Source organism: Miniopterus schreibersii (assembly GCF_964146895.1).
Source record: "Miniopterus schreibersii genome assembly, chromosome: 1".
In the NCBI taxonomy this organism is placed as follows: domain Eukaryota; kingdom Metazoa; phylum Chordata; class Mammalia; order Chiroptera; family Miniopteridae; genus Miniopterus; species Miniopterus schreibersii.
Window position 1 is genome coordinate 191,577,537 of NC_138101.1, and position 12,890 is coordinate 191,590,426.

Below are 12,890 nucleotides of genomic sequence, written 5' to 3' on the forward strand. Positions count from 1 at the left end.
ATGATAACGAAGAAAAAAAAGGACACAGGTTCATACTGAGAAATATTGCTGTTGTCATTGGTTAACCATTACACATGGTTAAGATCATTATGGCAATAGGTCTTGTTAGGTCCTGGCCTATTCCATTGGCCTATTTGTTGTGGATTTGAAATACATCATAATTTGATACATGATTAATTTTTAATACCATAGATTTTTTAAAAATAACATTAAAAAAATCTATTCTTTATTACTGTTTTATTTTTATGAACAGGAGTTGATATGTTTGGCTCCTACAAATGTCAGAGTAGGCCTAGGAGAATCAGTATCAGATCCAGGAGAAATTGCTCTTCTTTTTATATATACATATGTAAAAGGGAGTAATGCAGAATGGTCTTCCGCACACCCATCTGACCTAGAGGAAAAGGTTGCTTACAGCTCCTGTCGGTCATCCTGATTAGTTGCTTAATCTGATTATTGTTCTTTGTGTTCCATATGTCAGATTCATGGCTTGAAATCCAGTCCTGATATTTTAGCTCCTTTACAATTAAACAGTTTGTAAAACAGGGAAGTTTTTTTAGGTACTGGGTTTTTTTAATGACAATGGGGTAGATTTCTTATAGATTTCCAAATTATTAAAATTAGCGATCTGGAACTGGGAATATTAGCTGTATATCAGAATGGGGTAATTCACACCCCCAGTCTCCGCTTGTAATGAGAGATGTTCCAGAGAGGAAGGGTTAATATTGTAAATGGTTTGAAGGTGGAGAAAAGGCTAAAAGCCACTGGCCTAGATGAAAGATAGGAAATCAGGGCTCCTCAATGAGTTAGTTATCTGTTAGTAGTTGGTTGAGACAACGATCTGGTGATCCAAGCCCCAAACCATCTTTCTGTATGATTATCTAATTTATTTCCTCTTTGGGGCCGTGGAGACTTCTCCACACTTAATCTTCTGATTCTGTACCCTGTGGAGCAGTTCATTTTGTGATTTTCATATTCCTGCTGAATTATATGGATTATATTCCCGCTTGGTGATTTGGTCACTAAATCTCCCTAATCACGTGGAATCCATCCATTTCTTTGTTCTCTTACATTTTCCCCCTTCCTGTTATTGTTAAATTCTGAATAGTATTCAGAAGAGCAGATTCATTAGCCAGAGTGAGTATTGGTGGCAATTAGGAATTCACATTCAGAATTATCTGGAGATTTAATTCCGTGAAGTAATAGCAACAACCTGAGAGAAAGCCTTACCATAGGGAGGAAAGGAGGATACAATCTGCAGTGAACTGATGTTGATGCTAATGAGTGTTTGCTGGCTCTAGGCGGTGCCACTCTGCTCTCCATGTCCTCTTGCTCACTTTGAAGGAGATCCAAAGGGAAGTTTTAATTTGATGTGCCTAACTGGGGGTTCCTTCCGAGTTCTGAAAAGGGAAGTAATAGAGGGTTTGGTGCTCTTCCGTTCATTGTGTAAATGTTTTTATAGAGAAATTTTTCATGATTGATAACTCCTGTCGAAGGTGCTACCCCCTTATACTTCATTAACAATAATACTATATATGAAGGAATTCCAAAAACTATTAAATTTTCTTAAAAGTGCAAGCTTTTATGCTATAAAGTGGTCACTATTACACCAGTGTGAGAGGAGGACTAGGCAGGGAGGTTGCACGACTTGCTCAAGGTCATGCAGCTAAGTGGCTCCCTGAGGGTCAAGCCCAGGTCTCTGGCCCTAGGGCTAGGCCTGGTGCTTTCTGCTCAACTGTGTGGATATCCATGGAAATAACTTGCTAGTCCAAGTGAACCTAACTTGTGTTTCCCTGTAGGCGTGGATTAATCGAAATCACTAAACTATAATTGAGAGAGACCCAAAGATGTCTCAGTGATTTTTGAAACGTTTGGCCTCACCTCTAAATGACAACATCCCAAGTCCTTTCTGTCCTGGCCCTGCTGCTCCTGGTGGGCCTCCAGACCAGCCTGCCTGGCCTCGGTCTCCCCACGCCCTGCAGTAGTCTGCTTTCCGGCCTCGCTGTGACCTCACATTCTCAGCAGAGCACAAGCGGTTGACCAAGAGTGTTCAGGTTCAGAGATTGCCCGTCCACCTTGACCTCAGAGTTTTCTCATCTGTAAAATGGGGGTGACAATGTACCTTCCTCCAAGGGTGGTTGGGAGGGTCAAGTTCCTTAATTCACGGTAAGTGATCAAAAGTGTTAGTTGCTGTTGTCTTTATATAGCTAGAGATATTTCCACCTGGGATTTGTGTTTTTCTGAAAGGATTGTTTATAATCTGGAAGGCATCTGTGAGAAAAGTGTCCAGTAAAATCGATGCTAAAACAATGTTGAATATAGTTCATAGATCATTGGCATTCAGTAATTTCCAGAATAATCTCTCTCCCTTTTCTCTGACTTCCTTCTCTCTCACGTGTGCTTCTCCCCCTCCATCTAAGTCATCTGTAACTGGTCCATAACTTGAGTGTAGCATTTAACATATTCTATTGTAATTCACTGGGTTATGTGCTTTCCCCCCCATAGAACGTTTTTGGGGCCTAGCAGAGCGCCAGGGATGCCGGGAGAATGGTGTGGATTTCATGTGCTCCCTGTCTGAGCGCCAGGGATGCCGGGAGAATGGTGTGGATTTCATGTGCTCCCTGTCTGAGCGCCAGGGATGCCGGGAGAATGGTGTAGATTCCCGCGCTCCCTGTCTGAGCGCCAGGGATGCCGGGAGAATGGTGTGGATTCCCGCGCTCCCTGTCTGAGCGCCAGGGATGCCGGGAGAATGGTGTGGATTCCCGTGCTCCCTGTCTGAGGGCCAGGGATGCCGGGAGAATGGTGTGGATTCCCACGCTCCCTGTCTGAGCGCCAGGGATGCCGGGAGAATGGTGCGGATTCCCACGCTCCCTGTCTGAGCGCCAGGGATGCCGGGAGAATGGTGCGGATTCCCACGCTCCCGCCCCTCGAGGTCTTGTCTCCATCTTTCATTCACACACCCTCACCTGCCTCGCCTCATCTCAGCTTTTCCCCACGTGCCTTTTACCTGTATGGAAAATGGGAAACGCGTTTCCGAGGGACAGGAGCGTGAGACCCCGCGCGCAGACCTCCATCAGAGAGCGGAGCCCGGCGCTGGAGGCTGAGCCGCTGCTTTCATTTCCGCCCCTGGGGGGGTCTCTCCGCCCCCGCGGAATAACAAGCGTCTCCTTTAGCTGTTCTCCTTTTCATGCATTGTCTACAGTCACCTCTAGGAAACTTTCCCCGTTTCTCTGTGGAACTTGGCCTCGCCTGCACTTTGCCCTTCGGTCCCGCCTCATTATTTCCAGCTCGTTTTTGTCTCCGAGAGGCCCGGGCAGGAGCGAGCCCTGCTCTGCGGAACCGCGAGCGAACTGCGTGACCCGAGTTGTTCCATCTGCACGTGGAGAGCACACTTACCTGCCTCTCCGAGGCTGCCGCGAGTCTCAGATGAGGTCGTGGGTCAACCGACGACATACAGACAAAGAAGCCGAGGAAAGAACCGAGGGTTTACTTCTGTCGTCTCGTCTCCTGCATCAGCGTGTCTCTGAGTGTGGCCCTGGGAGATCTGTGCTGCTCTAGGTCCTTCTCATGAGAGCCGCCAGGTGCCCGTCCTTAGCTGCTGCTTTGTGTTTGGTTCAGCTGGTTGACAAACACTCTCCAAAGCCCACCCTGCAGGGCCCCACTTCCTAGACTTGCTCTGCGCGTGCCAAGCTAAAGGAATTGCTTATCCTTGCGCGGGGACCAGATGGTTTACACATTGCCTGCACACAAATGATTCTTAAAGAAATATTTAGGGTATTCTTTTTGGATTGCAAAGCTGTAGAAAGCAAGGCAAGCAAAGGCCTTTATTCTTCTTCTTCCTTTCCTATTTCTGTTTCTTAGTAGATTCCTCAATAAAACACGTTCAGGTAGTCAACAGAGGCCGCTGAATGTAGACATGTAAGGGCAGGTGTTTTATAAATAACTTTGTTATAAGTCATGATTTTTTTTTTTTTTAACCATTGGATTTCTATTTAATTTGGACAGGAAAAAAATCTGAATTATCAGCACCTGGCACTAATATATATTACACAGTCTATAAAAATTTCTCAGAGCACATTACAGTCAGAATCAATTTCTTATCTTCAGCCACTAATCCCATTATATTTATGTGAAATGGGGTTTATAGTAGGTAGATTTTCCTTCTCCTCCCTAAGTGATTAAAGTCTGATGTTTTAACCACCATGAACTTATTTTGAATATAAAGTAATGTTTCCTTGGTACAGTTGTCACATTACTTTTAATTTGGGGGGATTTTGTGTCTTCATTACACAGACAGTTAAGATATCTTCTCTGTGCTCTAAATGAGGTTAGAGTAATTAGAATTTTCTGATCATAGAGAATTTAGTACCCTTCAGAGTATATTAGTTTTACAGAACTCCTGAGAGCACTTGTGGAGAAAAATTAAAGTTAATATTTTGATTTTTATTGAGTGAGTTTGAGTTCATCTACAAATACTTGGTTAGTCATTAAGACTTTTTATTTTAGAAACTATATTTCTTAAAAATGTTTACTACCTTCTTAATGCTCCCCAGGAACCAGTTCCTGAATTGCCAGTATCTCAGGTAAAGGCTTAGCTGCAACCTTTAGTTTAGAGAATACTTGAATTATTATTGCTTAGTTGTTGCTATAGATTAGAAAATTTGCTGCATAGCTACCTGTCGTATTATAAAATTAGCCAAATCTACCAGGCATCCTGTACCTTCTTATGTAAACTATTATATTTCTAATGCTTTTGTGTCTGTGGACGAGTCGCCTTGCAGAACTCATGTAGTCTATTTATTAAGCCCTGAAGCTTAAATAGAAATAACCAGTATTGACCAGAAGGATGAGAAAAATAAAGGAAGCAAGGGGAGCCAGGGGCTTAGAAAGGGAGCAAGGAGTTGGCAGAGCCACAGGTGCCTGAGAAGACTGTGATGGACAGGGCATGTCTTGAGTAGAGTAGCCCAACTCTGCTTCAGAAGGTCTTGGTTGTGGACCGAGGTGCTTGTCACAGTAAAGAAGAAGGGGAGGGACACAGGCCAGACAGCCACCTCTACCAAGTCAACGTGGTTAGAAGTAGGAGGTGGTCAGAGAGACCTGTTAACTGGGTAAGACACAGTGAATGAGAGAGAGAGGAGGTCTCTTAGGGGAACGCCTGGCCAGTGAAGCTTTTAGCCCAAGTGGGTTTCCGGTAAGTCTGAGAATATGGAGAAGGGAGGAAAGAGCTGTAAATCAGAGCTTAAATATTGCCAGGCGTTTGCCCTGCCAATTGAGAGAGAATTTTAAGTGTTTTTTAGGTAAATAAGCTATTTGAACCTCATATGGGGTTCATATGAATAATCACCAAACCCTTTAGAAGAAAGCAATATATAAAGTCTTATAGAGGCTTGAGAGTATTAAGCAAACACTGTAAATAGGTTAGAATGCAGTACTCTATTCTTTGAAAGTATGCCATTTGTCTTTGAAATGTTTATAACCATGATTTCCAAATTGATAGATGGTACAAAAGTTTTTTGCATAATATGTACAAGTCATTTAAGAAGGACCTAAACTATAAATAGGGTAAGTAGTGTGCATTTTGTTTTCAGTGATTTTGGAAGATTTTGATTAAAATTAAAACCACTAATTTGCATTGTTGGTATGGCTTTAAAACTGTAAATGGCATTTGAAAGTTTCAAAAGAGCACAGGGACTTCATGAAAGACTTGTCCTTAGTATTTCCTTCCTGTTATGTTACCATAGACTTAATTATCCAGTGGATAGTGAGCTGAAAGACTGAAAAGGGAACAAGGCTGACTGGATTCTTTTGAGCTCACTATTTATACTTTTGCCTCTTCTTTTGCACATTTTACAACTTAAAAATAAATTCAATATTTTGTGCCTAAGTTTTCATTTTCATAAACTAGGCAGTGTCAAATGTTACTGATTCTTATGATTTCAAAATTGGGTTAGACGGACTGTTCTTAATAATAACCTAGCAAAATTGTTTCTTACATGCTTTTAATTACTGGCCTTGCATTTCTATATTAAGAGAAACAGAACAATTTAGACATGTTTCCCTCAGTCAGTATAATTTTTACCTTTTCAAATGTTTATTTTTATAACTAAAATTGGATTAACCTCAGACAGTAGAACAAGTCAATATTTTCCTGATAATTAGCGGGTAGATATTTGCCTCCAGAATAATGACCTGTAGTCTAACTCTGTAGGTGAACGAGATGGGATTATGTTTCAAAGATAAAAAAGGGCTTAATCATGTGGTGACCACTCGTTTAGATTGGGAGAATCTATGCTTTTTTCTTTAAAAGAAGTTTCTAAGCATCTATTATTTTTGTGGATTTCACAGTACTTCCAACCTCTAGGTATTCAAATTATTTACATAAATTGCATGACCCTGTCATTTTTCAACAAGTTAAACATATCTGATAAAGCTAATTTATACTTTTATTCAGATTCAAGGGGCCATTTGGGATCACAGATTGTGCTTTACTATGCATTTTATTTTAATCACTGATTAGTTTTGATTAAAAAAAAAAAATTAAACAGGCAGAGGATTTTAGAGCTGTAAAACATACATGGCTTTTTTCCAAAATAAAATTTTTAATTTTTTTTAAAGCCAAAGCCCCATCTGCTGTTTTTTATTAAAATCTCAAGACTTGTTCACATTGCCAAGAGCAGTACTTTGAATACAATCTGATGTTTAATCCAGCAGTGATATGTGATTTTCAAGGTCATTTTTTGTTGGGATAGAAGGAAAGTCAGGAAGATTAATATTCTCAAATGCTGATGAAATTTAAAATTTAATAATGGTTTAAGTAGATTTTTACAGAGCTTTAAATATCAAAAATTCACATCATTACTTCTGCTTCTTAAAAATTGGGTTTTAGAAATTGAAACTAATATAGCTCTATTTACATTTTTTAAAAAGTGAATTCTTATGGAATAAAAATTTTAAAATGTACTTATTTGGCTTCTGAAGTATTTATTTATTTGGTCAGGGAGGGGATAGTGGATTTACTCTCTTATGTTTTGCTTAGCCTAATATATTAAAAAAGTGCACCTCCTTAATATTTGAGAGGTTAGTAGGAAGATAAATGTCAAGAAGTGTGATGGTTTGGACTATGAGATAAAGTCTGGACATAAGAATAATTTAAAAATATGTGCATGGATAATTAATACCCAACTATACAAATGATACTATAATATTAAAAACTTGACTTTTAGAAAGTCCACTTAACAAGAACTCCAAATCATGGTTGTGAAGTTTCATTAGCTCCTCATCACCAGGATAAAAATTCATATACCTGACTGTGGCAGACAGGGTCCATCATCCATTGGCTCCTGCATTTTTCTCCAGCTCCTTCTCTGATTGCTGCCCCGGCTCATCTTGATTCTTCAACTACACTCAGCTCTCTTGGAGCCACCAAACTGGCCTGCTTCTGTTCCATTGTTTACTTTGCCTGGCACAAGCTTTCCAGTTTTGGCCACTGGGCCAAACTCTTCTATACTCTTCCCTCTACCCAAAGGCAGCTGGGTCCTTCCTCCTCCAAAATCTCCGACATTTTGTTATTACACTTTTCCCATAACACTGAAATTCTCATGTGCTAGAACTAGGACTGTGGCCTCCTTCTCTCTGTTTCCAGGACCTGGCAAGCAGTAGGCGCTCCTGAGTTAAATATGGGAATGAACCACTGGCTGGAGAGGAAGCCCACTTCCTGCTTTACTGTTCCAACAGAAAATGCTGCAGTCCTTCTTCCTGTCCACCAGAGGGTGCTGAGCAAAGAATGTCCTGAAAATAAAGCCATCCCATACTTGCAGGGCAGCAAGTATGTGGGGACTTATATCAAAATTACTTATTCTGTCTTTGAAGTTAAACCACTAGTCTAATCCAGTGATAACTCCCCTGACCCCTGAGAATAGCTGTATACATCTGGCAACTTTCCTGATGTTTTATGAGTGAAATCTCAGGTTGTTTCTACACTTTCCTGGTTCCCATAGTTAGATGCAGTTCCAATTGGAATTGATTTTTTTTTTCAAATTAGTTTTTTGGTTACATATTATGCTCATTCAATTGAATTAAATTTATGCATAACATTTGAAACATTTTATTCTAACTTATCTGATAAGAATCCAGTAAACCTCATCCAGAAAAGTACAAGTCAAAAAAACCAATCTCCTAACAAATGTTATTTCACCTTAGGATCCAAATATATCATGAAGATAGTCTTCTTTATTCCCATTAAAATGAAAACATAAATATTTTGTTTACAAAATTTTTTTAAATATATGCATTCCAACTACTTTAGCCCATAAGGCGATCTCTACTTTCTAATTCCTATAAAACTATTGTCCATGCCACACACTTGCACTGCTTTGCCTTGCCATTTATTCCAGTAGGTGATGTGTTCAGGGAAATTAGGATCCAAGTTTTATTCTCATGTTTCCTTCTCAGAACCTAGCCCAATGCTCTATTTAGGAGGTACTTAATAGATGTGGACTGACTGAATGCAACTCGGGTTCCTTATGTGAGGACATTTTGGACCTTTGTAGCTCTCATGTACAGCGGCACCTCGGTTTTCGAATGTAATCCATTCTGGAAGACCGTTCGAGTTCTGAAATGTTAGAAAACTGAGGGATCAACAGCCGACAGCTAGGCCTCAGGATCTTGCCCTGAGAGGAAGCCGGGTGGCATGTTCGACTTCTGAGGTGGGTTTGTAAACCGAAATGTTCATCAACGGAGACGTTGGAAAACCGAGGTAGCACTATTCCACTCTCAGTCCCTTTGCCTTCCGTCAGCAGGCTTCACAGCCAGATCCCTAGTACTGTGAGCTCTAAGCCCGCCCTACGTTTCCCTTGCTGCTGCGTATTCTAGACTATACTCAGTTCTATCTGCTGCTTCAAGACTTGCCTTCTCCCCATATTGTCCCCAGGACACCAAGCTTTGTTGTTCTCTGCTTCCATTCTGTAGTGAAGCAGAAAGGTAAACATTTCTGATAAAGTAGTTTTAACTGTTTAACAAGATATTTAATTGTGTACCCTTTTACATCTAATTCCTCAAGCTAAAACAAAGCTGGTAAGATATTTTTCCAGATTCCTTAATTACATTTGTCTTTCCCCCTCCACTTTCTAGCAGGTTTTCTACTGCTAGATCACAAAGCAACCAAGATTGTGTTGATTAGTTATTGGGAATTGGGAGAAATGGATCTTAGTTATTTCAACATTTTTGGAATACCTATTGTATACAAAAACCATAAGTGTTACAGAAAATTAAAAAGTGAACCAGGTAAAAAAGCTTGTGTTCTCTGGAAGGGAGGGCTAACCTACGCCCAAATAATTATAGTGTTTGTCAAATATGGTAAGTACATAATAATAGAAGTACAGTGGTACCTTGGTTTTCGAATATCTCCGTGGACGAGCATTTCAGTTTACGAATGCTGCACATCCAGAAGGAAATGCTTTGGTTTTTGAACACGCCTGGGAAGTCGAATATGCCACCTGGCTTCCGCTGAGGGCAAGGTCCCGAGGCCTAGCTGTCAGCTGTTGATCCCTCGGTTTTCGAACGTTTCAGAACTCGAACAGTGTTCCAGAATGGAGTACATTTGAAAACCGAGGTACCACTGTATAAAAAGGATGCCCTGTTAGACAAGAGGGAAGTAGGGTTAGAGTTGAACTATCCGGGAAGTCATCGTGAAGGACTTGGCCCTTTATTATTCTAGTAAAATTTTCTCTAAAGGTCTTTTATTTATAAAAAGGTATGTTAGAAGACCACCGGGTAATTATCACACTTTTATTTATTAGGTAATTCACATATTGGTTGTTTCATGATAAATAATGACATTTCCTTCTTGTATTAGTTTCTTGACATAGCCCTTTAAATTAGTATAATACATTAAGTGGTAAACATGCTTAATAAAAAATTAGCTAATAAAAAAAAATGGTGGGCTTCTATAGGATTTGCAGTACTTCCGATGCTGTTTAATATATGCTTTATTTTATCCATGCTTTTTAGGCAGCTTGGATTTTAAAAGCACGAGCACTAACTGAAATGGTGTACGTCGATGAAATTGATGTAGATCAGGAAGGAATTGCGGAAATGATACTGGATGAAAATGCTATTGCTCAAGTTCCACGTAAGTGTTGGTTTTTCAATTAATAAATGAACTGCCATTAGGAGGAGGAAATCTTGTGTTTACAAAATATGTAGTCAGGTACTGCACATTTTAAAAGTTCTTGAGGCACACCGGTTGAAAATCACTGCACTAAGCCTTTGCTAAGTGGGTTAATACCATCTACCTGATAGACTTAGTGTGAAGATTAACTATGATAATATAAGTCATGTGATAGATACCCAATAAATATTAGTCTCAAACACATTTTCCTAAAATATATCTCCTGTTAATTAATGTCTTTTTCACCAGGCCAGCACATTTCTGAAAAGTAGTTAGCTGACAGTTTTTACAATTTAATAAATAATATGTAAATTGAGTCCACTGTCTCATCTCACAGGCCCTGGAACATCCTTGAAACTCCCTGGGACGAATCAGACAGGAGGGCCTAGTCCAGCTGTCAGGCATGTACTTACTTCTGCTTCATCCCTCTGCCACTGAATACTGTCCAGACTGTGAGAATCTTCCTTTATTAATCGTCTTTGTATTTTAACAATTTACAATCGTCACAGGCCAGTCACTCAAGCTGGAAGACCCATTACAGGTTTCATTCGACCCAGCACACAAAGTGGAAGGCCAGGCACTATGGAACAGGCCATTCGAGCCCCCAGAACCGTCTACACGGCTCGCCCTATCACCAGCTCGTCCGGAAGATTCGTCAGGCTGGGGACGGTGAGTTGTCAGCTGTGACACAGCCTCTACTGCCAAAGTAACATTATGTTAGACCATTTTCCACTATTGTTATAATGGAGAACTATATGGAAGATTTTTAAAGGTGATTCTTTTCACCTATGTTGCCTTTATAATTTTTATGCATAAATTTTAATTTGTGTTTCAAGGGAAAGTTTCCTATTTCTTTTTTTTACCATTTTTTTTTCTCCATAGGCGTCCATGCTTACAAGTCCTGATGGGCCTTTTATAAATTTATCTAGGCTGAATTTAACAAAATATGCCCAGAAACCTAAGTTGGCAAAGGTATGAACTTAAAATTATTTTATGTTATGAAGTAATGTTAGAAGTATTATCGTAATAACATTATAGGAAATGGATAAAAATTTGTGAAGGAAAGGCCGTGTTTTGATGGAAATGGACATGTTTAATCACTGTAATATGTAAAATTCCTCTTAGTCTGGAGCTAAGGAAAGTCACTCAGAAATAAAGTATATACAGCGTACCATTGTTATAGGAAATTCTTTTTTTCTGTATAAAGAACAGTGATTTACAGTAAGGAAAGCATGTATGCAGTGGCATCTTCAGGGAGTGAAGCTTAGAAGGTCATCTGTGTGTGTGTGTATTTTTTTTTCTTTCTTTTTCAGTGTGGCCGATTCTCAGAAAAATAATTTTCTATCCTTGAGGATTTTAGGACTGTCAAAAAGAAGATAAAAAACACGTACTCCTTCTAATTAGTAATTAATCAGGAATCTCAATAAGGATTACTCAAGCCAGACAGTGCCAAGCCAAGCACATTAGTAATTCTAACTACTCAAAGATTAAACGCTCCTTTAAATTAAGGAGGAAGGGAGAGAGGGAGGAAGGGAGGGAGGGAGAGAGTGAGAGAAAGGGTGTCTATGACCTTTCCAGTATAAAAAAGCTTGAAGGTGGAATTATTCAGCTGGGAGCCCTTATCTTCTGGAAACTGGTTTAAGCCTAGCTCAAGTTTTTACCTGTGATCTCTGTGAATTCTGTACAAGAGTCCTGAGCTTCTTCCTAATCTCAGTTCTAGTGGCATTTAACATATTTACTAAATATCAAAAACTAGGAAAAACTGAAATGGACACGAACCATACAGACTTGGAGTTTAAATCAGGAAAAGAAATGCTAGTAGGTAGAAAGGGAATCAGACTGTAATAATGCTGATGATGTTTTGTTGATTTCTTATTTGACACCAATCCAGTCAACTTCATTTAGCAGCATCAGGCAGCTTTTCTCATTTCTCATTCCTTTGTGAGAGTGGAGTGTTAAAAGCAATCCATGTGTAATATCTTGGTCTCTACCTTTTTAGGCCATTTACTTGAGGTGGCTGGATGGCTCATGGATCCAGTGCTATTTTCTAACCAAGGGGTGCAGTCAATGGAGGCATTTCCTGCAGTGAAATTATGATGCTTCCAGAATAGACCTGTCTATGTTACTAGATTTAGACTGAACTAGATTTTGCACTTTTTTTAGTGGGTTGTAGAAGTAATGCCAGGTTTTTCTATCTTTGGTCCCCAACTTGCCTTGACTCCTCAGACCTCATTTCTAATATTGGCAAATTGCTTGGGGTGTCTGTAGTCACTCCTGACATTGTCTTAGGTGTTGTAACATCTTTTTCATGGCAGGGTAGCACCAGCTGCACTCCTTAACTTTTTCCCTCTGTGTAACAGAACAAGTGGAGGGTTAAGTATGGGTTTTTAAAGAAAGAACTTGTCCTGATTTTTGTTGTTGTTGTTTCCAAACATTAATAACCTTGATATCATCCATGGGCGCTAGCCTCTGAGCAAGTGTAAATAATATTAATGTGGACAAATGTGCTGTAGTACTACCAACAGATAATCCAGTAAATGCTTATTTACCCAGATGAGTTGGGTGAAGGATTAAAGTAATGGTTCTCAGCCCTGGTGCACATTAGAGTCACCAAATAGTAAGCAAAAAACATCCCATTTTATACTTAAACTCTACTTTGTTTTGGGAGAAATGTCTAGATTTTCCTATGTCTAAAGTGTCATTATTTTATTTTATTTTTTTT

General features: G+C 39.7%; 1 protein-coding gene across 1 annotated transcript in view; it reads left to right on the top strand.

Annotated features, from left to right (window-relative positions):
- TTC8 (tetratricopeptide repeat domain 8) overlaps positions 1 to 12,890 on the top strand; it is a 37,083-nt gene that overhangs the window by 2,786 nt on the left and 21,407 nt on the right. The window contains exons 2-5 of the mRNA XM_081145087.1: positions 10,009 to 10,129; positions 10,506 to 10,569; positions 10,678 to 10,837; positions 11,051 to 11,140. Of these exons, the coding sequence (XP_081001213.1) occupies positions 10,009 to 10,129; positions 10,506 to 10,569; positions 10,678 to 10,837; positions 11,051 to 11,140 (435 nt within the window). The remainder of the gene's footprint in view (positions 1 to 10,008; positions 10,130 to 10,505; positions 10,570 to 10,677; positions 10,838 to 11,050; positions 11,141 to 12,890) is intronic.